Source organism: Phoenix dactylifera, chromosome 10, assembly GCF_051530095.1.
Source record: "Phoenix dactylifera cultivar Ajwa chromosome 10, Ajwa_hap1_PhDact_Kaust_v1.1, whole genome shotgun sequence".
Classification (NCBI taxonomy): Eukaryota; Viridiplantae; Streptophyta; class Magnoliopsida; order Arecales; family Arecaceae; genus Phoenix; species Phoenix dactylifera.
Window position 1 is genome coordinate 24,848,978 of NC_143199.1, and position 23,635 is coordinate 24,872,612.

General features: G+C 39.2%; 2 protein-coding genes across 3 annotated transcripts; one reads left to right on the forward strand and one right to left on the reverse strand.

The window, feature by feature from the left end:
* Positions 1-527: 527 nt before the first annotated feature.
* LOC103697165 (ribosome-binding factor A family protein) lies at positions 528-10,098 on the reverse strand. Of its 2 annotated transcripts, XR_015969369.2 has the most exons (4): positions 9,667-10,098; positions 4,626-4,799; positions 1,583-1,783; positions 528-785 (listed from the first exon to the last, which is right to left on the reverse strand). XR_015969369.2 is itself a non-coding variant. In XM_088705629.2 (3 exons), the coding sequence occupies exons 1-3, from the start codon at positions 10,003-10,005 to the stop codon at positions 1,637-1,639; spliced, it is 660 nt and encodes a 219-aa protein (XP_088561755.2). In that variant the 5' UTR covers positions 10,006-10,098; the 3' UTR covers positions 528-1,636. The 2 variants fall into 2 exon arrangements, 1 of the variants encoding a protein (XP_088561755.2); XM_088705629.2 differs by having other exon boundaries at positions 528-1,783.
* Positions 10,099-17,940: 7,842 nt separating this feature from the next.
* Positions 17,941-22,089, forward strand: LOC103717413 (ubiquitin-conjugating enzyme E2 variant 1C-like). Its single transcript, XM_039118449.3, has 4 exons — positions 17,941-18,101; positions 21,130-21,269; positions 21,347-21,472; positions 21,668-22,089. Exons 1-4 carry the CDS (start codon positions 18,065-18,067, stop codon positions 21,806-21,808), a joined length of 444 nt encoding a protein of 147 aa, XP_038974377.1. The 5' UTR covers positions 17,941-18,064; the 3' UTR covers positions 21,809-22,089.
* The last annotated feature ends 1,546 nt before the right edge of the window (positions 22,090-23,635 follow it).

Genomic DNA, 23,635 nt, shown 5'->3' on the forward strand with positions numbered 1-23,635 from the left:
GAGCTTTGAAATGGCAGCCAGAAGATTTTTCCTCTCATTAACCAGCCAAGTTTTAACAGCACTGATATCCCCATATACTAGTTGGCTTTGAAATCACTATTTTCGCCGGCATAAGAAATGGCTATTGTTTTCCCCAATTCAGACTTGGGCTTGATTTTTAAGGAATCAAGGAATAGCTACTAGTAGCTTTATAACATAATAAAGAAGGCAAACATTAACCATGATGTTTGATAATATCACTGTTCACAACACACACATTGTAACATGAAGCCTGCTGTATTACAACGACTAAAGACACAATAAAATGGCACGATATTATGCCTTTACTCCAACAATATTAGGAGCAAAGATAATCAAACAAGACAGCTCAATAGACTCCTGCTATTATTGGATCCGGGTACGCAACCTTATCTGCATATAGAACATTATTTCCATACTTCAAAACCGTGACCTGCAGGTCACAATGAAACGACCTTACTTTGCCAAGGCAATTGAATATCCAAATCAAATTCTGATGATACGGAATATTGGAAATAGCAATTGATTATAGTCAAACAATTACATTGGCCCTGCTTTGTTTTTTTTATCTCATGATGACATCTAATATGCCCTATATCCAAAGTAGGTTGTTTTCAGTGGAAGAGCTAGTCATGGGAAGAATTAACTAGACTTCTCTCAGTGAAATTATACAAGGAAAAAGAAGATAAAAGATAATTTTCATTCACAAATTGTCACTATAATGTGTTAGTAAAACATGATCCTCTGTATCCCCCATGCAAAGACAACTGCATCAACCAAATAGCCATCATTAGTATAATACCGTGACCAAAAAGCATGGTTACAATACCATAACAGAAAAGCATAACTTGAACGACCATACAACATAAATAACAGAAAAGAAAGCTAATGCTCTTGGATTTCATGATTCAGGAAAGGATGAACTGGTTATGCTCTGGGGCCCAACCTTGGAAAGGAAACAGATACAAGAATTGCATTGCTGGCATGCCATGTGGCATCAAGATATTGGAGCGATGCAAGGGGTTAGTGCAATACACAGTGGGATTGTAGTATAGGGTACCAAATCCTTCATGATACATGGTTTTTGGTATCAGGGTGGGTCCCTAGGACATTTTTTATTTGTGATAATGAGTTAGAATATCCACTTAGGATGAGACTACTTAACCTTGAATCTGTATGTCGCAGGGCCTGATTTGCTGCCCCTACCAGAGTATTTTGCATCTGGCTTGGACTTTTATAGGGAGTGAATGGTCAGGGGTGAGTTTTTGCTAGGCAATCTGTTCAAGAATAGTTAATGTCTTCCTGGGAGGAGATAGCTGAGTCCATATGAAACACATCAAATTAAATCAGTTTGGTGTTTTACACATCAAAGAGAAATGATTTGGAGTTTATACCAAGTAAAAATTCAGTAGCAGCCAATAAAAGCACATGGTTCGAAAAAATGAGACTGTTTTTTCTTCAGTCATGCTAGAGCGAAATCATGACCTGAGCCATGGATCTCACCACCCAAAGATATGAATTTAAATTGTTTTTAATAATTTATCAGGAGCTTCTAGAACCATACCTCTTGAATTGTGAAGCCATAAAAATTCCATAAGTTTCTAACAAACCGAGCAGATTACTTGACGTAAATGATGCCTTCATCTGGGTCATCACTGCCCAAGTCTCCATTTTCTTCAGATTTACTGGATGGTTCAGAAAGTCCTGCATCATGTCTTTCTGCACTCTGCCTCTCATTCTTTAACCTGTCCAAAATTGCAATCACCTGCAGGAGAACACAGAAACAAATTGTAACTCTATGCTGCAAAACGTTGGCAATAAATCAGAGTATATGGTTGATCTACAATATATATAAGCAGACTGTAACACAAAAAATGGCATAGAATCTCGTTTCCTTAGATAAGTTCTGCCAAATGTTATGTGTGCTGCATCATGCATTACCTCGCCATGTTACAGGCCATATTACCAGTTTGAGTGACATGGCACTAGCATGTGGAGCTATTCTTGCTTTACAAGATAAAAGTGTTATGGTCTTTTCACACATATCTCAACAGTACATAGTTTCATGCTTTGAAACAGGTGCATCCAAGTATCCAACAATATTAGAAGGCAGCATACATTAGTTGCAACTATAATGTGTCCACTGGCATGTTTTAGCAGTTCTATATACCATTGAAATTTACTTGCAGTGTTAGGGATCTGAATTCTCTGCACCTTTTGATGCCTTCTTTTCTACAACTAGCATAAAAAAAGTCTCATATGTGATCTCAGATCTGAATATCAGCAACAAACCGGCTGTCTAACAGCAGTGCATTAACATAGAGAATACCAGGAACAAGGGAGAAAGAGGCTCATAGCATATACTTTTTTCTGTCAAAATAAGCTTTCATTCAATTCCAGTAGAGCGCCAAACATGTGCCCATCAATCCTCTTAAAAAGAACCACTTGACCACCTAACTTACCAGGACTTCAAAAACAAAAGATAATAAAAGATTACACAGCAACTGTAAGCCCTCCCAAACTAGCAGTTTTTAGGCCATTCAGGACTGCCAAAAGACAGACAAGAGGAATGACTGGCGGCTTTAGGTCCACAGTAAGACTCCAGTTCCTTCCTAATTATATTGTACTCCAGAAGCAGATCTCTAGTTCATCATCCCTTTTGAGTTCTATTTTGAGGTATTCCTTCAATCATAAAAGGCAGTGAAAACAATTTGTTGGGAAATTCCTTTGTATTCAACTTCAGCTGCATCTTCAACTACACATATCCTAATACAGTTGGAATCCAAATGATAGTTTGATTCTGATAATTCTATCCAAATTCTATCTTAGTACTCACCCTTTAGTATGTAACTACCCTACCTTACGCATCTGAGAATATCATGAAACAAAGGATTTTATGATCATCAATGACTAGTGCATCTAGAAGAGGTTAGAAAACATAACAGTTTAATGTGATCTATCGTGTCTACTGAGGTTTTATTACTTTATCTGAGATTCAGAACTCCAGTCAAATAACTAGTTTGTACAATTATTGCACAACTACATTATAATTCTAACAATTTCCTAGAGATAATTCTGTATCTTAACATCACCTTAATTATGCATTGCACTCTCCTACAATCAAAGTCACAGTTCTGTTGTTTCCTAAGTTAGCATGATTTGTTTTATAATTTCAACTGATAACATATATGATCAAGGAGGGTCATGATTGAGGGCATTATCAAAGAAGAGGGAATAAACAAAGCTTGCTGTTCTGATGTAAGCATTGACAGATTCCAGATAGTTTGCTGTAATCTGCTAATTTGGCTGACTATGGAAGGGGGTCGCAAAATAAGGATCTTCAGTTTCACATTTAAGGGTAATGTAGGTTAATTGGTTGTCAACATATAGGAAAAGATTCAAATGTTTGAAAGATTTAGAAACAACATATAGGAAAAGATTCAAATGTTTGAAAGATTTAGAAATGTTTTCTGATGATATTTGTTATTATATCCAATGCAAAACAGAATATACATTTATATATATACAAAGGAAAAAGAAATAAAGAAACTAAAATAAAGAGAAGAAAAGGAGGAGAGGTCGAAAAGGATCAACTCCTTTTTCTTTGCGCCTAATATATTGTCAACTATGAGAATAACATTATATGCATAGAAGCTGAACCAGGAGCCAGTTCCCCCTGCATATTTGTCTAAGACAAGAATCACTTTATACAAAGTAGAGTATTCTTCTTTTTCTTTTTTTGATATATCCTTGGTTGTTTGCTGCATAATTGCTTGAAGAGCATCAAAATCAACCGACATTTATATACCAACACGAAGTTTTATTCCCATTAATATATTGATTAAAGTTCAAATTTGTTGTGCAACCCTGAACTGGAGGATAACTCATTGATCACAAGGCACAACGGAAGGCATTCTTCAGGGTCACACGAGTACACCACAGGTTCATGTTAAGTAGAGGGAACATCAGTCTCACTAAAGCATCACATACATGGTCAAAACGTACATATATTAGGAAGTAGGAAGATTTATCATCATAAACAAGTTGTCAAGAAGTTCATTTCTATTTATGAAGTTAAATCAGTAAGCTTTGTACTTAATTTCAAAGTACAGTTCTGCTAGACTCAGGATTGGAATATTCTTTAATCCAAAATGACACCATTTTTGAAAATTATGCCACCACCCAGAGATACCTGCATAAAGAGACTGACCTATCTCCATGATTGAGAATTTTGTACAATAAGATGTAGCTAGATAAAAATCTTTAGTTCAAAAACATGAACTGGACAAGAAGCACAAGTTCATCAAGAAGCCAGTTGACAACAAACTTCTTGCAGAAAAAGCTTGCAAATTCTTATAGAGAAACAGATTCAGAATATGATGCCAGGAGCATAATCCCACTTATGAAAGATTAATAATATACACCTCATCATGGACATGCTGTGTTCCAGGTGAGTGCTACATTAGGCATAGGTGATATTCAAATAGAGAAAATAACATTAGTGTTCAACCATAGTAATCAATGACTAATTTGCTCATTATAAATGAAAAAGTTGCTTTGAAAAACAAAAGGAAGCTTCATAAATGATAGATATAGCATCAACTTACCCTGCTCCCTCTCTCTAAAGACTCATCTTCAATGAAACGTATTTCAGGAGTCAGTCGCAACTTCATACGCCTCCCCAATTCACTGCGTACATACTTGGCTTTTGACTTCAGCCCAGCAATAGCTACTTCTTTTCCTCTTTCATCACCAAAGACAGAAACATACACCTTAACTACCTGCAAAAGTTGGGAAATATAAAATTGTAAGTTCCTTAACCTCCCCCCCCCCCCCCCCCCAAAAAAAAAAAAAAAAAAAAAAAACAAAACAAAACAAAACCACCCCAAGGAAAAAGTAAGTTAAGGTACTATGTGCTCATTGAATTACATATAACTGATACTGCCAACTTCATAGGAGGGAGGATTGAATAACTGTACTGCATAGATGAATGGAAAAGCTATACATGAAGGAAAATGTACTGCTTTGATCTATAAGATGCCTCTACAGCAACATACTCCTGATTGGTCCATCTCATATGGGGCCCGTAATCCCTTTCATCCTAAGAAATAGAGCACACAAACTATGTTGTTGCATTTCACGGTCTAAGCAAATTTTAAGTGGAACCTACCTCCTCTTGATCAATCCAAAGCTATTGCACTATAAAAGGTTTTCACGCGACAATTTACTAACGATCAACTATGCAATTATGTCAAGTATGAAGTTGTAGATTAACAATACTGATGGTCAGAACCATGAAGCAAAAGTATTGGTTTAACTGAATAAACAAGCAAATTGCTCCAAAGCAGTGATTGCCAAACCAACCCCTACCAGATCGTTCGGTCTGTATTGAATCAAACCAATGCTAAGTCAGAAAGGATCAACGGGTCTAGTCAGTTATAAAATCAGTTTTCTGCTCCCGGTTTAGTTCCAGTTCAAATATAGAACCACCACCACCACCACCACCACCCCCCCCCCCCCCCCGCCCCGATTCAGTTTTACCCACACCCCTCCCAGTCGCTTGTCATGGTCCACGACCTCCCTCACCCCCCACCCAGTTTGCGCATTTCGATTGCGTCGAATGCTACACACTCTCTCTTGGCCGCCACAATAAGTTCCTCCATCTCTCTCTCTCTCCCTCGCTCCACTAAGGTTAGAGTTAGGGCCATAGGTCCTCTCCCTTCCTCTGCCCCCCCCCCCCCCCCCCCCCTCTCTCTCTCTCTCTCACTTTGCTTGGGTTGCATTATGTTTAACCCTCGGCTCTCCCCCTTCCTCCCCCCCCTCTCTCCCTCGCTCTGCAAGGGTTAGGGTTAGAGTTGAGCCCTTGGCCCTCCCCCTTCCTCTCTCTCTCTTCCTCTCTCCTTTTCTCCCTCTCCCCCTCCCTCTCCCTATTCTCAGTACACCCGGAATGGCATGGCATGGACCCATATCGTATCGTATCAATTGCCAGATGGTACAGCCTTCAATACCAATTCATGAACCTTGATCCAAAGATGTTCTCAAGAAATATGGTAAAACTACAAATGGTCAATGCAGATGTAGCATCATTATCAATAACATTATGAAAGTATGCCTACTGCAATGGCTCAAAGTAGGTCATGGACTGGACATAAAACCAACTTAGTTGGTTATAGGCTAGAATGCCTAACCTGCACCAAATTGATGTTAGACTTGCATATTCATACCTAGCCAAGGTCAGCTAGAATCAATAGATTTATCAGGTCAAGTCATTAATTGTCACCCATAAGAAGAGGCATATTGGTTATTTGAATTCTCGAAAGCAGCCACCACATTCTTCACTTAGAAAACGGTAGTGCATGACATGGTTAAACGATCAAGAAACCCCTACCGACTCACCTCTCAATATCTAACATTTCATATACCAAAAATTATGCGATACAATAAAATACTATTCAAATTTGTTAGTGTTGGTCAGTGTATCATGCACAAATGATGTTGAGAATCACACCATCAACTGTATGACCAGTACTCCCACCCCTTGTTCCAATCTCTAAGAATTTGTTAGGTACTTCTGGCTTTGGGGTAGCACAGCCTATGGGTGATATCATTGAGAAAAGGAAGACAGGAGGAAAAGAGAGGAAATACAGAAAGCGCATAGGTAAGATTCCACATATACAGGGATACTAAAAGTCATGTCCTTTATAGATTATGCTATCCATTTATATGAATAAGGTTGGAGGTTTCAAACCTAAGTAACTGAATATTCAGTCAAGTGGTCTTGAAGCTCTAGCATTAGATAATGTTAAATTTAAATATAAACCCAAAAAAGATCAGAAAGAAGAGCTAGTAGAGAAGAATAACAAGAAGGTAAAAAGAGGTATGGAAGAAGGGGAAGCAGGACTCCTCAACTTGATTCTATGGGGAAAAACATTGAAAATTCTGTTTTAAATTTCAGTAATTTAATATTCAATCAATCAACTCTACACTCTTCAACACTGTGTTCTTTGGGTAGAGTTTACATGAAAGTAAAGAGGCATAGGACTAACAAACTAGTGACCGTTTAAACCACTAAATTTTGCCCAAAGAACCATAAAATGCCGTTTCTTTGATAAGTTAGCCAAAAGGTTTCATTGATAAATTACACAAAATGCAGTATATTCCCCCAATAAAGTGAATCAGTTCCTCATTAGAAGATTCACAAAAAACAAAAATGAGATTATATAGCTCTAAAATGCCATTATACCACTAGATATGTCTATTGTGCTTCTTATTCCATTGAGTTTTAGACTTTTAGGGTCAGTAAAATCACAGTAGAACCCCCCTTTTCATGTAGGATATGAAGTGGGCTTAGCTGGAACCTTCTACCACTCAAACCTCCATAGCTTACAATTTCTTCTTCCGTAGTAATTGTAGGCAAATGATTGCCTCCTTGAATTGAAGCTTAGTGGCTCCTAAGTTGATGACCCTCCTCAGTTCTTTTTACCTACAATAGCAACCTCAATGGTGATGTTGATTTCAACCTCAATTCCTAGAGACTATAAGTCAAGGACCATGCTGATGCTCATTAGGAGCATTCTCGGGTTCAACCAATGCTGCGTCACATATACCTTCCATCTCATCCTGATCTGCCTTAGAAGCTGCTTCATGCATTATGATGATGACTGACACAGCCCCAGCAGTACCATACTGTATTGCAGTAATCTCTTCATAGCTATTAAGAGATGTATGAAACCTTCGACTATATGAAGATGAAGCCTTGATGGCTGAGTAAGAAGTGGACCATGCTGGCTGTTCCATATCTACACCTCACTGCCACCCAGGATGACAGATCCACATCCAAAGGTCTATCAATAAAAGCAGCCAAGACTACGGATTTTTTGTTATATTTAAGAGGAGCTTAAGTGCCAGTTTAAAACTACTCCCAGACAACCTGAGGCTTTTTCACTGGCAGATAAGTGAGAGCATCTTTCCTTGCACGAGCCGAGGACCTCTTGTTAAAATGTGCATCATATATTCTTTATTTAACATATTAAACACTTCTGCCATATCACAAACAAATATCAAGCACCAATTCCAAAACACTACAATGTCCTTTTCACCACCAAGAAAACTTCCAAAAAGAGAATGATCGCTTCCCCCATGATTTTTGTCCAAAATATTTAGTTCTATGATTAACTTATTATTGTACAAGGATCTTAATTGTGAGATTGCTTCAGTACCAAAGGAGGACTTGCCTACCTATTTCCTTGATTCTGGTCAACTGGCTGCAAGAAGTCCCCCCCACTCTTATCACATTCAGATCCAAAATCTGTTTGTGGGTTGCAAGACAGCAGTTTTAGGTGATTAGCCTGATTGCTAACCACCTTTGGCCATTTTTATTTGCATGGAAAGAGATGGTCTTACATTTTGAAATTCTCTCCTCTGGACTGGATGCGCTCCAACCTGGTTTCCAAAAACTCCATTTTGTCAGCCTCTGCAAACCCTCTAAATAACCCTAATAAACCTTAAACTCATACCTACTAACAACAAGGTAATCAGTTCCTATAATGAATGCAGGTGTAAACACCTAGATTCTTGGTGTTTAAGCCACTTGAAAACGAAGCTTGCAAATAATTAAGACCAGCTGCTCGAGCAGCAATTTTTCAGCTCTATACACCTCCCAACATATCATCTACATCTGATAACTCTCTCCAATTTTGAGTTAAATTAATATTGGTGGTACAGAAATGTTTATTTCATAAACTTTCCAGTGGCGTAGGCCTCTATCCCAGCTCACAAACAAATTTACTTTTAGTGATAGTATGTTTTAGCAGCTTATAATTGGCAGTGACAAGCATTACTGTTTGCCATTGTGGACTTTGGACTGCAACTCTTGCTCTTACATTGTGGCATCTCCATGTTGATATGCATCAATGATACCGCCCTTAACCAGCAGTTTGTTTTGTACATGATCAGATTCTCCTAGTATGAAATCCATGTATAGCATATTATGGCATCCAAGTACCCCTTTAATTTGAGTGACCTCTCTGGAATCTATTTCTAAGAAAAGGCATGAGCCAAGAATAAACCATTTGCTATGCCCCATTGGTCTGGTTAGGATTTTCGATTAGTGGTGATGGTAACTCTTCAGATTTCAAAGTTAGGGGAAGCTTTCGTTGTAGATTCTGATTATCAAACCAGATGAAAAGGAAAGCCGAACTTTGTCATTGCTAGAGTTACGTTTGAAGGTGAAATTTTGGCCATGCCACCATAGCATCATCCACAAAACCAGCCGCAACTTCAAAACCAAGCAACATCAAGAAGCCAGATTGCCCTTCACCAATTTGGTTTCCCAAACATCATACACGAAGTCATAATCCAAGCAGTTAGCAAGCTGGCCACCGCAAATCAATTAAAATTCGACTATACCTATCAAACTTTATTGAACAAAATATGCTAACGGACCTCAGAGAATTTACTAGGTAGGATGCTAAAGTTGGGCAAGAAAACCTTCTACATGGGTGCCATAGTAGAGTAACCCACTAAAAGATCACATTTTATTACTAGAAATAGCATTAAATAGGATGTTGGAGTTGGGAGATCCTATAAAGTTCAGATATTCCAACAAAATATGACCAAATGGATGGAAAGGAGGGATCTTGGAAGCACCTGGAGGTCGCCGGAGACCTCGACGTCACTGATGGTAGTAAGGGAGGAGAGGTAGCGGTCGGCGCCGAGGGAGGCCTCGGGGAGAACGGCGAACTGAAGGTTCTTGTCCCTCAGAAGCATCTCCGAGAGCTCCCTCATGATCTGCTTCGCCACCATCTTCACCCTCCGCTGGTTAGCCATGCACCGCACGGTCCCTCTTCCTCTTCTTATCGTTATCGCCATGGAATTGGGATTTGTCCAGCCGCGGGAGGGAAGGAGGAGGTGGTGGCGATGAGTGGCGGCGGAGGGAGGAGAGGAGAGGAAGAGAGGAGGAGATGAAGAAGGCCGAGAGAGGAGCATGCTGTTCTTCCTTGGTGATCTGGCCGAGGAGATACGATGGGAACGGAGCGAAACAGAGCTGGAGATTTTTTTGAGACTTGCGGGAGATGCAGGAGGCCTGCTTCGGGTTGTGAACCGGTGACTAGACCTTTTCACGGCCGGGCCGGGCTTGTCCGAAGGCCCGGCCCGGCCCGATCTTCCGGCTTGCTTCCAGGCTCAAACGCGGCATTTCTCAGGCTTGGAACCTCGAAAGTGATCTCGGACAATCTGATCTTTTTTTTATATAATTTTAAAAATAGTATTTGTGAATAACTAAATATTGCTTGCAGATATTTTGAAATTTAATGACTAAAATAAGGTATTCTAAAATTTTAGATCTTCTCACATTAAGTTTACATATCAACAAAACCTAGGATTTAACCATCAAAATCTACAACATTTTAGGTCAAGCCAAGCTCGAGTCAGACTTTAATCCCTGAGTTAAAGCTTTATCATTGGCAGGGCTGGGCTGGGCTGGGACACAAAAAATATCAAATTTTACATAGGTCCATCTCAAAGCATGATTAAAAATGAATTGAATTTAGACCCGAGGCTCAGCCATGATTAGCTCTAGCGGTCTAGCCCGAGTCTAGCTTCTTTAGTATGCATGCTTATCTTTCAAGCCCGGAGCGATACATAATCTATCGGGCCTAAATTCTTAGTTAAAAACCTATCCAAAAAAATTGTAGGCTTGAACAGATTGGATGGACCGCTTAGCCCATGAGCAAATATGATGACGACGACGATGATGATGATGAGAGAGAGACTTGTGCCGACTATATTGGTTGTTGAGGAGTCACCTAGAGGGTAAGGCTAGAATACTTGTATCCAACTATGGCTCTTAACCATAGGACAGCAGGGTGCATAAAGAAAATATATCACTACATGTAACATAAAAAAAAAAAAAAAATTATAACAAGGCTCTAATTTTGGACTTATTTGGTTCGCGGAAAGATTACCTTATTGGAATATTTTTCCTCAAAAGCTAATGCATGGGTGTATGATACCTAAAAAAATAATTTTTCGTATTTGGTTAATTATGAAAAAATGATACAAGAAACATATTTTTTAGGATGATTTATATTTGGTTGAGCATCTATTTTTTGAAAAAATTGTGCAAAATATACATTATGCTCTTAATAAAGAGACTATAAGGTAAAAAAACATCACATGCATAATTTGGAATACCAAGGTCCGAAGGTTTTAAAGGCTCAACACCAAAAAGATCAGAATATATTTCTAATCGCTATGTTTAAATATTTTTTAATCTAAAATTTTAAAAAAAATTTTGAATATTTAAATATAGCTAATAAAAATATTTATTGGATTGAGTTTTTATTTAATAGTTAAACAACTTCTTTATATTGTGATAATTTTAAATAGTTATTAATATATTGTTATATTAAAATAACCACAACTTTTTTATATTGTGGTAATTTTTAATAGTACATTTTTTATAGTTTAAGATTAATTATTAAAAAAAGCTATTAAGAAGATCATGATGGCTTAAGCATATTATGGGGAAAGAATCTAATACAATTTTCATCATTGGAAAAGTGGCTTTTCCATGTCAAGCATATATTTTTTTTATAAAATATGGAAATTTTATTTCTATGAAAAAGCTACTTTCCTATCTCTCATTTGAAAACTCCGGCCATCCATGAAGTATTGTTTCATTTTTGCATTGATTTTTTCTACTCTCTCCTCTTCTCGTGAACTAAACGAGTTCTACAATTTCTCATATTATGACCCTTGAAATTTTATAGGGCCATTATATTAAATATGTTTAACAGAAGTTGATTAGCAATCCATCTATTGTATGTCGCTTATAATAATTTTTAATTTTCAGGCATGATTATAAAACCATTCAGAAATTTTTACGTGTTCGCATATTATGACCCTATAACCAACATGGGCTACTCTATATTTGATCCAGAAACCTTCCATAGTTGTTGCTCACAAAAATTCAATTTTGACAAAACGTCCATGAAACTAATGAGTCACTATTTAAAGAATAACACATAGGATTTGATAACTAGACCCTTGGAGTTTTTTGTTTATATTAATTTTTATTTCATATGTAATGGCCATGAAACTTTCCAAAAGTTACTTTATAAACATAGAAAAAATTATTCATAACAAGGTCCAAAATTCGTGTTTATTTATTAAGATCTCGAAAATAATTATATTGGGTATGACTAATGTACACCCTATAGCTTGCTGCGTGTGATAATTTTTAATACAATATAGCAATCATAAAGCCATTGATTGTCGCTAAGTAGAGCACAGAGAAAATGCTGAAAAGAGAACCCTTTATGTCATTTATTAGTATATGTTGGGGGAATGTAAATTGCCCTAAAGCACGTGAGCACATCGCCAGCTCAGAAGCGCCCGACCTCAGACGCTCGGTTAGGCACTCGACCTCAGAGGCGCCCTGTAATGTCCGAGCCCACTAACAACTGGGCCCAATATTTTAAGGCCCAGTTAGGGAGGAGTGGGGCCCGATTTTACTGTATGGGCAGTACTGATAGGGTGGCAACCGTGAAGGGGTTGCCACCTCATGCTGAGAAGGGAAGTGACAGGGCCATAGTTGGCCGGCAGAGGGAGGGCCACCGCATGCCCCTGAGACAGGGGGCAGCTGGAAGCTCCCGGACCAGAGAACAGGGGAAGATGGGACCTCACTGAAGGACCCTCAGTCATGCAAAACCGGGGGCCGCCACCTCACACCCCTTGCTGGCAGCCGATTCCGGCGGGCCTGAGACAAGGGGGCAGCTGGAAGCCCCCGGAGCAAAGGGGAAGGGGGGATGGGTCTCATCCCTTAAACAAAATTATTTAAGCCCCAGTACTGTACCCTCTATCTCCTGACCCCTTAGAACACTAAACTAGAGAGCCGAAGCCCTGGAGCCAAAGGTAGAAGAAACACTGGAGCTTTAGGAGAGGAGGGATGTACCACCCAAGAGTCACTGCCCGACTGCAAACCGACCAAGGTAAGGAACATTGGGGTTAGGATTTTAACAGGGGTGGAGAAACCCCTCTGTGGGGTGTTCTCCCCTCTGTTTCAATAATGAAACAGAGGGGAGGAAACCGGCACAGAGGAGGAAGAAAGGCCCACAGGCCGCGGGCCGGCCTGAGAACGGCCGCGGCCCAGGCCCGAGCCCGACGATCACCCGCGCCGAGCCCAACCGAGCTCGACCTGCGGATGAACAGGGTACCGCAGCATCGGCTGTGGCTACCCTAGGGCTTGGGGGGCAGCCCCGGGCCGCCGGATCTAGCCGAGCCGGCACAGACACGGCCACAAGGCCGCCAGCCCTGGCCAGACCACCACCTCTTCTCCGGTAAGAGGTGGTGGTGCCGGAGGGAAGGACCAAAGAAAAGAAAAGGAAAGAAGAAAGAAAGAAAAAGAAATAATAATAATAATAAATAAATAATATGATAAATGAATGAACTCACCGGACCTTGAGGCTTCATCCTCTCCGACCATGCCTCGTCGTGGACGGAGCGGGTGGAGACTCTCGGGTATAGCCCGAATCCCGACCCAACTCCGAGCCCCCTTCCCCTCTCCGGCATCACTTCGGAGAAGGGAAAGGGCCGGCCTTTCACTGTTACTGCTCCGAGGTGGGAACCCCGACTCGGCCGGAGGGCCGGGGAAGTCCCACTCCGGTCTCCAGCAAAAAGGAAGGGGAGAAGGTGATTAGGGTTTCGGCGGAAACAAAGAAAAAAAAAGAGAGAGAAGAAGAAAGAAAGAGAGAAAGAGAAGGGGAGGGAGAGGTCGGAAGGAGGAAGAGGCTGTAGATCCGGCCGGAGGAGAAGAAGAAGGCCGGAGGGCCGGCCGAAACGGCTAGGGCTTTCGGTCGGAACCAAGGAGAGAAAGAGAAGGGGAGGAAAGAGAGAGTGAGAGAGGGTTGCTTCGGCCGGAGGTGGAGAGGAAGGCCGAAGGACCGGCCGGAGCAACCGAGGTCGTCGGTGGAGACGAAGGAGAAAAGAGAGGAGAGAGAGGGGAGCGGGAGATGAAGAGACGGAAACCTCAGGAAGGGGGGAGAAAAACCCTGATAACGGGTTCACGGGTTGGATCCGAATCCGAACCCGCAACCTGTTAAGCCCAAAGAAAAAGGAAAAAGAAAAGAAAAAGAAAAAGAAAAAGGAAACAGGTTTAGCCAAATTTGACTAAACCCGAGCCCAATCAAATTGGGCTGAACTTGAACGAGCCCAAATTATAAATTAAACCAAATTAAGCCCAATTTGAATTGGGTTCGAACCCAATTAAGCTGGGTTAGTCCTAACATGCCAAATTAATTAAAATGAGACCCAATCCAAGCCCAATTCAATGGACCAGAGGCCAAATTGACCTCAGACGGGTCCTAACTCAGGCCCAAATGGGCCACATTGACCCTAAACCCAAAATTTGACCCAATTAAACTTGGGATTAAGCCTATTGACTAATTAGAAGGCCAATTAACCCATATGGACCCAATCAAGGCTCCAATACGGATGCATTAGACTTGGGCTGAATTTCGGGTAGGATCTAAACAAGTAAAAAGAAATAACATGCTCGTTATGATATGATTTTAGGTGACTCAGGATCCGTCACCAGGACGCGAGAGACCTGGGAAAAAGCGAGTCACGGTAAATAACCTGTCCTAATCTTCTATGGATCACGCATGTAATTAACCTGTCCCAACTTTATTGTGAATTATGTATCTTGAGTTATGAATTATGCATCATGTATATAAGTGGTATGTTTTAGGCATATAATGTATGATAATGCATGTATTGAGCTTATGCAGATTTTATTATGCATGCAAGATGAATTGGGTTACATTGCTATATAATTGTGATATCCATATGAAATAAGATAATGAATTGCATCTAGTTATGTGCACTGCTTGCAAGGGGTACCTAAGGGTTCTTATTGCTACGGGCCGAATGCAACTGAGCCGGTCTTGCCAGTGGCCGATAATGACTGAGCCAGCCCCGCCAGTGGCCGACTAATAACTGAGCAGGCCCCGCCAGTGACCGATAATGAATTCGCCGTAGCATCCATGAGGTACTACCTACAAGAAGTATTGTTTATGGACTCTTAAGAGCTACTGATCGAATGCAACTGAGCCGGCCTTGCCAGTGGCCGAGAATGACTGAGCCAGCCCCGCCAGTGGCCTCCTAATAACTGAGCTGGCCCCACCAGTGGCCGATAATGACTTCGCAGTAGCATCTGAGAGTATGACCACGGCATGCCGGAGGCACGATTCTTTTTATATATGCATGAAAATTCTTGTTGATATAGGACACTGATTTATTTACTCAGCATGAATATTTTATCATGATGATGTGTTAGATAGTATACATGTCAGCTTCTCAAACCCTGCTAAAAACATGTTTAGCCTTTTTAGTTGATTCGACAAGATTATACAGGATTACTTACGGAGCAGTGTAGCTCATGCCTGTTCAATTTTTTTTTTTTTTAAGATCACCACCAGTGATAGCTGCTAGAAGCATTTTTCTTTTGCAACAGGACTTCTTTATTTTTGGGGGATATAAATATACTTTTGTGTACATAAACTATGTAGAAGCTGTGTACCTTATATATATCCTTTGTTGTAATGCACATATTTTGATATATGCAAGTTTGACTGCTTTTGACTATCTTTTAACCATGTACGAGGCTACGTGCTATTGTAGGCAGTAGTTGGCAATAGCACGGCCGTGTCATGGATCCGAATCCGGGGCGTGACACGCCCGACCTCGGATGCCCGACCAGGCGCTCGACCTCAAAGCGCCCGACCTCAGACGCCCGACCAGGCGCTCGACCTCAGAGCTCTCGACCTGGCGCCCGATCTCAGATCTCTCAACCTGGCGCCCGACCTCAACATTCTCGACCTCAGAAGCCCGGCCTCACCATCCATCCGCCGCGGTCACATCCTTCTGCAACTTGATCAGGGACCATGCCCTGCCTCCGCTGCCAACAATCAATGCGCATGACCTCTGCTGATCTCCGGCTCACTCAACAATCAATGCGCATGGCCTCTGCTGATCTCCGGCTCACTCAACAATCAATGTGCATGGCCTCTACTGATCTCCGGCTCACTTAACAATCAATGCGCATGGCCTCTGCTGATCTCCGGCTCACTCAACAATCAATGTGCATGGCCTCTGCTGATCTCCGGCTCACTTAACAATTAATGCGCATGCCATCTACGGATCTCAAGCCCTCCACAGCAAACAACTGACTCGCTCGGCTGTGTCCGATCAGCCACGATGACTCGTCAGCTCCGGCCTGATCTCCTATGGCAATGCATTAATTCACACGATCGTGCATTCATTCATACGACATGCTCAATCATGACGGTAACCCGTTTGCCCCATCACATCACAGGTAATCCTGTACCCTTCTATAAAAGGGGAACCCCTCCACCTTAGAGGAGGTTGGACTCTGAAACTCCTGAAACATTTTTTACTCTCCTCTCATACACTTGCCCCCTCTAACTTAGGCATCGGAGGGCCGGCGCCGGAAACCTCGGCCACCGGTTTTTTTGCAGGCCCCCTGGAGGATGCCGCCCGCCGACGGATCGCCACCCGCCATCATACGCCGGAGCTCCTCCTTCTCAGCCGACGGCCGCCTCCGGGTCCAATTTCCAGCAACAGTATACAATGAAGAGGATATATGCAATTTTGTTTGGCCCTTGGGCCAAGGATATTTTGACTGAGCAGGACGGCCATTAATACAAGAATCATATTGTTTTATGATCCCAACCAAAACTTAATGCACTCAAATCATCATTCTCATTAGCATGATTTGAAGGTGGCAGCTAGTCAAGTTCATCGAATTCTTTCAAGTTTTGAGCGTCGATCTTTTTTTTAAAAAATATTAATTAAAATTTTTATTTTAAAAATTAAAAATATTTTTTATATATATAATAAATTTATATTTATATAGGACATGAAAAAAAAATATCTTTTCATTGGCTGAAATTTGAGATATTTTTTAAAAAAATATTTTTAAATTTTTAGATAGAATAATGTACGATCTTTTAATATAATATATATTGTATATAATATTTTAAAAAAATAAATATTCAACCAAATATAGAAGCTATCTGCCACTTTTTTTAATTAAAAATATATAATTTTTTTCAGACATCATATATTATGATATTATTTTTAAAAAAATATTTTATTTTATTTTATTTTATTTTTTTGCCAATCAAATAAGTCTTTGATTGGTTGAAGCTATTTTGGGTTGGGGGGGTGGGGGGAGTTGAGAGAGTCGGAGTGTGCTTCCCCACTCCTTTGCCGGCTTTTTTTTTATTTTTTTTTCATGAATATCCTTCTAAAAATTAAATTTATATGAATACTTTCATAAAATACTATTTTTGCATAAATGTCCCTAATATAACTGTTCTTCTAACACCGTTAATAAAAGCCATATTTACTTTAATTAAAAATAAAATAAAATTTTGAAATTATTTTTTTGAAATAAAATAAAAATCATATTTGCATAAAAAAAATTTTTGCACATCTACCAAATAAAGGTATTTTAATAATTTTAATTTGAAACCGTTAAATTTTTAAGGACGACGTGGGTACATATAAAAAATAAGGATAAAAAAGAGTATAATAGCAAAACAAGTGTTTTACGGGGCTATACATGTAAATATTAATTTAAAAAAGGTATTCATGCAAAATTTAATGTTGATGAAGATATTTATGAAAAAAACTTTTTTTTTTTTTTTTTTTTTTTTGGATATATTCATGTAAGCAACTGTTATCTGGAGCACGTAGCCTACCGGTTTTTATTATTTATTTTTTAAATTTGGTCTTGGGTTGACTTCCCTTAGCCGTTTGATCACGAGGTTGCTGAGGTGTCCGGATCTAAGCATTTATCTCCAACGCCGACTTTTACTTTTATTATACGGAGCTAAACACGTGTGGAGGTATCCACCCTTGGAATTTATTCGGCTGCGACGGAGTCTCGTACTCGCGAAGGAAACATCCGGAAAGAGAACGAGAGAGAAAGATTCAGGGAGGAAAGAAATAGCGATCCTTCATGACGTTTGGAGGTTCCGGTGGATCCAGCGTCGTCGGTGAGAAAAAAACTCGCCTTTTTTTTCCCCTCGAAATCTTCATCGAATTGGGGCCTCATCTGGATCTGTTCGGATATCTTATTGTTCATTGGTCGTATTTTTCTTGCTGCTTGTGATAAACGATTGCGCGTGGTTGTTTCATTTTCCATGTTTTACAGTGAAATTGGGACAGATCCGTCCGTGAAACTTTAGGAAAGGGGAAGAGATTATGCGATTCTTTTGACGAATTATTTAATCAAAACATAATATTTTCATGGTTCAAATTGTTTCCTTGATGTGCCTCAAATCTTGTAGGACGTTCTTATGATGAGAAACTGGTGCTTATTTGATCGGTTAGTTTGAGAATCAGCCAAGGTTTTGGGTGTGGCTTATATGTGTTAAAACCTAGCTTGATTCCTATAAGTAGCAAGGTGTAGTATTCTAGTTTGGACTGCCAGAGTCACGATGCTCAGACTGAAGCAAATTACTAGGTAGAGATGCAATTTTCTTGTGCAATAACAATGCATCTGGACAGTCTAGCAGTCTTTAAAACCCCTGTGCATAGGTTTTTTCCATCCATGTTATCAGAACTCTCATGTTTTGAGTAGTCTGAAAAGGAATTCCTGTGAATACAAAGAGAAGCAACATGAGATCCAAGATATGTGGAACCGGCATCAGGTTTTAAACTTGCACAAATGAGATGATTATATACTTTTTCAAAAATCTACACTCCCTTTGTGGTTTGGCATGTCTACTGAATCTATGGATTTGCTGGATAAGAGATAAATTATTGATGAAGTTGAAGACAGGAGAACATCGCAATAGAATACAAGTCATTTGGCAATTAACCACTGAATGCATGAACAGTTCAACATACTGTCATTTGGCTGTTTCGGATTTCTACTAATATATTCCAAACTGGAACTTGGATATACAAAGCTAGCACTTGTCTTATCTATTAGATTACTACAACTGCATGTTTTCACCATTTCATGGATGATGATTTCTAGACCAACCTGTTTAGCACTTTGTATAATTACCAGCTTTATACTAGCTTTCTGTTGATTGAAAGGTTAGATGGATTACCTGCTGGATCTTGTAAAGCTCCAGTAACAGAAGCAAATCCTGGAATATTAACTTTGGAGAAGCGAGGGAAGGAACTGGAACACCATCATTGTTCCATTTGCAATAAAAAAACATTTAAATGCTAAAGGTTTACAGAGTAAACCGCAATTTAACAGTGAAAATCCATGGAGGTAACTCAGTGGAGACTGAGCAAGGAGTTGATGTCCTTTATGTATCAAGGCACATTAAAATGAGTTCCTTTTCTTTAACAGCTTCAACAGGTAACTTGAATTGAATTAATGCTTACTAATACTCCAAAGACACGTCGTTCAAAAAGCCTTCAAGTTTGTAGTAAAGGGTCGACTTATCAAAATCTTGCTTATCTTGTATCGGTTATAAATTTACCTCAAGTACTCTAGACATATTACACAATCATCTGGAATTACTCAGTAAGCATCAAGACACTTTGTTATTATATCATCCACTTTAATTCATAAATGGTGTGGAGTGTTTGATCATCATTGAGTGCCCTTAAGATTAGTAATTTTGTTTCAGAAGAATGCTTAAATTTTATTTGTTATTATTTTCCTGTTTTCATGTTTAGTTAGTCATAACTTTCAGAACCATAACATTAAATCCAGGCACTTGTTTTAGCTAAGATACAGGTATTTTGGGTTCTCAAGGGAGGCCTATCCTTAAATGTTTTAGGTGCATACAGTCTTGTTTAGACCAAGTTATCATGGTTTGAAAGCGCTAACGCAAGGTTGGGGAGATGAGTGCCTTTTTCTAATTGTTTGCCACATTAATTCTAGTATGAGAACTAATTACTAGAGTTATGGCAGAGTTTATGTTTTTCTAATTGTTCACCAAGTGAGATATGTCTTGGTGGAAATATTCAAACATAAACTCTGCCATAACTCTAGTGATATAGATTCGCAAAGGAAAATTATATAGGTGATGAGCCCTCCAATTAAGAAAAAGAGCATAACATGGTGGATTAAGAAACCTACCTAAATAAATTTGACTATATTCGTAACTATTGACAGCGTGTTTGCCTTAATTGTTCAGGGTATTATCTTATATAATCTTTTCTTTTACAACCGTATGCTACCTTGGTACCTATCCTCTGAAATTACATCTTAAACTTGAGATTTCATTAGCATGGCTGCTCAGAGTTAAAAGACCCTATGTAGAAAACCATTTAAGTATATATTTTTGTCACTTCAATTAACACAAGGATAAAAGAAACTAATCTCATTTACGGTCTCATGAAGGATTAAGGTCTTTTAATTTCTTATGTGAACATTTAACTGATGTTTTCGTTTTACATTGTTATTGACTTTTTGGATCAAAAAACATTTGTAACTCTACATGCTTGTCTACCTGCTTTTTCTGGTACTAATTTAGAAAATGGCATCACATGGCTGTGTAACGCTGAAGAACGAAGTGATGTAAGACAAAGACATGATGTAAGATAAATACATTTATGTATTGTATCAACTTCTCAGTTCCAAGAAATTCTCGATTGGGTGGAAATTCTGTTAGTATTATCTGCCATAAAAGCACCAGTATGGGAAATGTTCAATGCATGCGAGGGTTATGGATGGCTGTGAAAAAACAAAATCCGTGCTCAGTTTCCTTTTCAAGTTGGGATTCTTTAGACCCGTGCAGAATATGAAAAAAGAAAACTTATGTGAAGGCTTCAGTCCTTGTGTGGAGACTCTAAGCTTTAATGATTTTAGACATTGAGTTCCGCAGTCTTTTTCTTTTTTCTTTTTTTAACCTTTCGTTTTTGGGTTGAGAGCAATTAGTTCAGGAATATTTTAATTTATGCTTGTAAACTTTTATGTGAATGCTTTGGATTTCTATAAAAGTCATGGAGTACTGTACTGTGGCCGGATACTTGGTCAGGAGACAACCCATTATTCTGTGAAGATGATGGCTCATTGTTCCATTGCCAATATTTTCCTTCATTTTTGTACAGTTCCTCGGAACTTCAGATTGCTAGAAGAGCTTGAACGAGGAGAAAAGGGCATTGGAGATGGAACAGTTAGCTATGGTATGGATGATGGAGATGACATCTACATGCGTTCCTGGACAGGCACAATAATTGGCCCTCATAATGTGAGTTACTTTTGTACTTAAACCCCAAATATATTCTGGTTTCTGTTATCATCTTCATTACTTGCACTGTTTTGCAGACTGTTCATGAGGGCCGTATATATCAGCTGAAGTTGTTCTGTGACAAAGACTATCCTGAAAAACCACCCAGTGTTCGATTCCACTCACGAATAAACATGACATGTGTTAATCCTGAGACAGGAGTTGTATGCCTCTCTCTCTCTCTCTCTCTCTCTCTCTCTCTCTCTCTCTCTCTTCCACCCCCTCCTAACTATCCTGTTTGCTTGTGCATGCATGCGCAGACATGTAAAGATATTTGCTTTGCATTCAGTTTTGTATCATCAGTATGCTTTAGGCTCCAACTGGTCTCTAAGACTAATGTTTGGTCGAATGAATTGCAGGTAGAGGCAAAAAAATTTGGCCCTCTGGCAAACTGGCAACGCGAGTACACTATGGAGGTTATATTAACACAGCTTAAAAAAGAAATGGCAGCACCACAAAACCGGAAACTAGTCCAGCCTCCAGAAGGAACTTTCTTCTAGGTTGTTGGGTGTGATTGTCATCTTCTGATGAAGTGAGCTTTTTGTATGTTTGTTAATCAACAAAGTCTTTCTTAGGACAGTGCTTGAGGTGGAAGTTTGCATGTTGTATTTAGCTGGTGTAATTGTGCATCATTTGCACCGTGGACTTGAAGAAATTAATGTTCAGAATGCCTGTTCCTTGACCTTATTGTTCTGTGTTACCAGGAAGGTGTGTGCTTGGAATTTAGTTTGTATGGACCAACCATGTGATATAATTTATCATTACATCAGATTCTGATTTAGTTGGTGTTCATGAAATTGATAAAGATCTTTCCATTGAGCTTTCCTGTTTTGCATAATAATTTTTTATTAGATCATGAATGTAATGGGAGCAATGTGCTGTCAAATATCTTTCGCCTTATCCTTCATGGTGAAGGGGCATGTACCTTCATTGCTTAACATAACTGAATATAAGCCTGCTTAACTAAGCAGTATCTAAGCCAAAATCCGAGTGCAATTGGATTAGAATTGGGGGTTAATCTGTCATTGCAAACCATATTTGGATTTGGATGCGGATGATTCTGAATAAGGTTTTGATAATGCCGGTGTAATGACAGATCCTTATTCAGTATTCACCAATGTGGCCGAAGTAGTGGCTGTTATATAACAGCTTATATTAGCCACTGTGATCAGAAAATATCAGCTGATATGTTTAAGTGAGCCAATAATGAGCAGCAATGTATGTAACAGCTATTATAATAGGATATCAGCTAAACAAAAATCATTTTCTAAAATTGATTTCTGTTGTGTATGGTGCATGCATCTATGTATCTGTAGATGTACATAACTAAATGGGCTTTTGAAATTATTATAACGGCCATTATAATATTAGAACAGCAGCCGCCTGTAAATGAATGTGAATCAAGTTTGGATCATATGGTGATGGATTGATTGGGATTTTGAAGTTACAACCTCTTGATTCCCTGTTTGGGTTCTAATAGTCTCAGTTCTACTGGGGTTTCAGGTAAGTGATGGACCTTCTTGTTTGGGAGCCAACTTGGTTTGGAGTAGGTTGCTGTGTTTAGAGGGCATCTGAAAGTTCTACTTGATGGTTCTTTTCTTGTTCTTTTGGCTGGCTTTCTTCTTGCATTTCTTTGTTATCTTTTATTTAATGAAAGTAACCAGGCTCTGGCTAATCTTTTTCAAATTCTTTTTACCCAGGAAACCTGTGCTCTCCTTGCATGCACTTGTAAGTCAAAATTCTCATGGGTAACCTCAAGGCTCAACCTGGAAAGGGGACGAGACAAAGTTATCCTGCTCTAGTGAATCATAAATCATGATCAGATTATTAAGGACTTTGACCTTGCTCTACCACTCATCACTTCTTCTTCTTTTTTTTTTTTTTGGTAGAAAGAGGAGCATTGAGCTTGATTCCAGAACAAAAAATATTACAGATTACATATTAACAAGAACACCCATACATGTAGATACATAAGATAGATAAGCTTCAACATTAAAGAATATATGACTATTATCATACCATATAGTAAGATAAAACATGTATGATAGTCCCATACATAAGATAATCTTAGTTCCCTCCTTCCATGTGAGCACTAACTTAAATATTAGCCATGTTAAAGATTATGAAAAGGAAATTAACAAAAGTACGTTCATAATCCATGATGACATAGAAGTACATCCAAGTACAAATTGGATAGATATGATGGTCATTCATATTCAATGTCACAATACTACTTGCAAGAGACGCATCCATCACTAGGATATAATTATCCACCAACATAAGCTTTTGGACTTGGGAAAGTAAATATTGGTTAACGGTAGATATCC

Coding starts and splice junctions, on each gene's coding strand:
- LOC103697165 (XM_088705629.2), bottom strand. CDS start 10,005: ATGCTCCTCTCTCGGCCTTCTTCATCTCCTCCTCTCTTCCTCTCCTCT. Junction 4,800..9,666: donor AGGTCTCCGGCGACCTCCAG/GTGCTTCCAAGA, acceptor CAACTTTTGCAG/GTAGTTAAGGTGTATGTTTC. Junction 1,784..4,625: donor CTTTAGAGAGAGGGAGCAGG/GTAAGTTGATGC, acceptor GTTCTCCTGCAG/GTGATTGCAATTTTGGACAG.
- LOC103717413 (XM_039118449.3), top strand. CDS start 18,065: ATGACGTTTGGAGGTTCCGGTGGATCCAGCGTCGTCG. Junction 18,102..21,129: donor CGGTGGATCCAGCGTCGTCG/GTGAGAAAAAAA, acceptor ATTTTTGTACAG/TTCCTCGGAACTTCAGATTG. Junction 21,270..21,346: donor CAATAATTGGCCCTCATAAT/GTGAGTTACTTT, acceptor ACTGTTTTGCAG/ACTGTTCATGAGGGCCGTAT.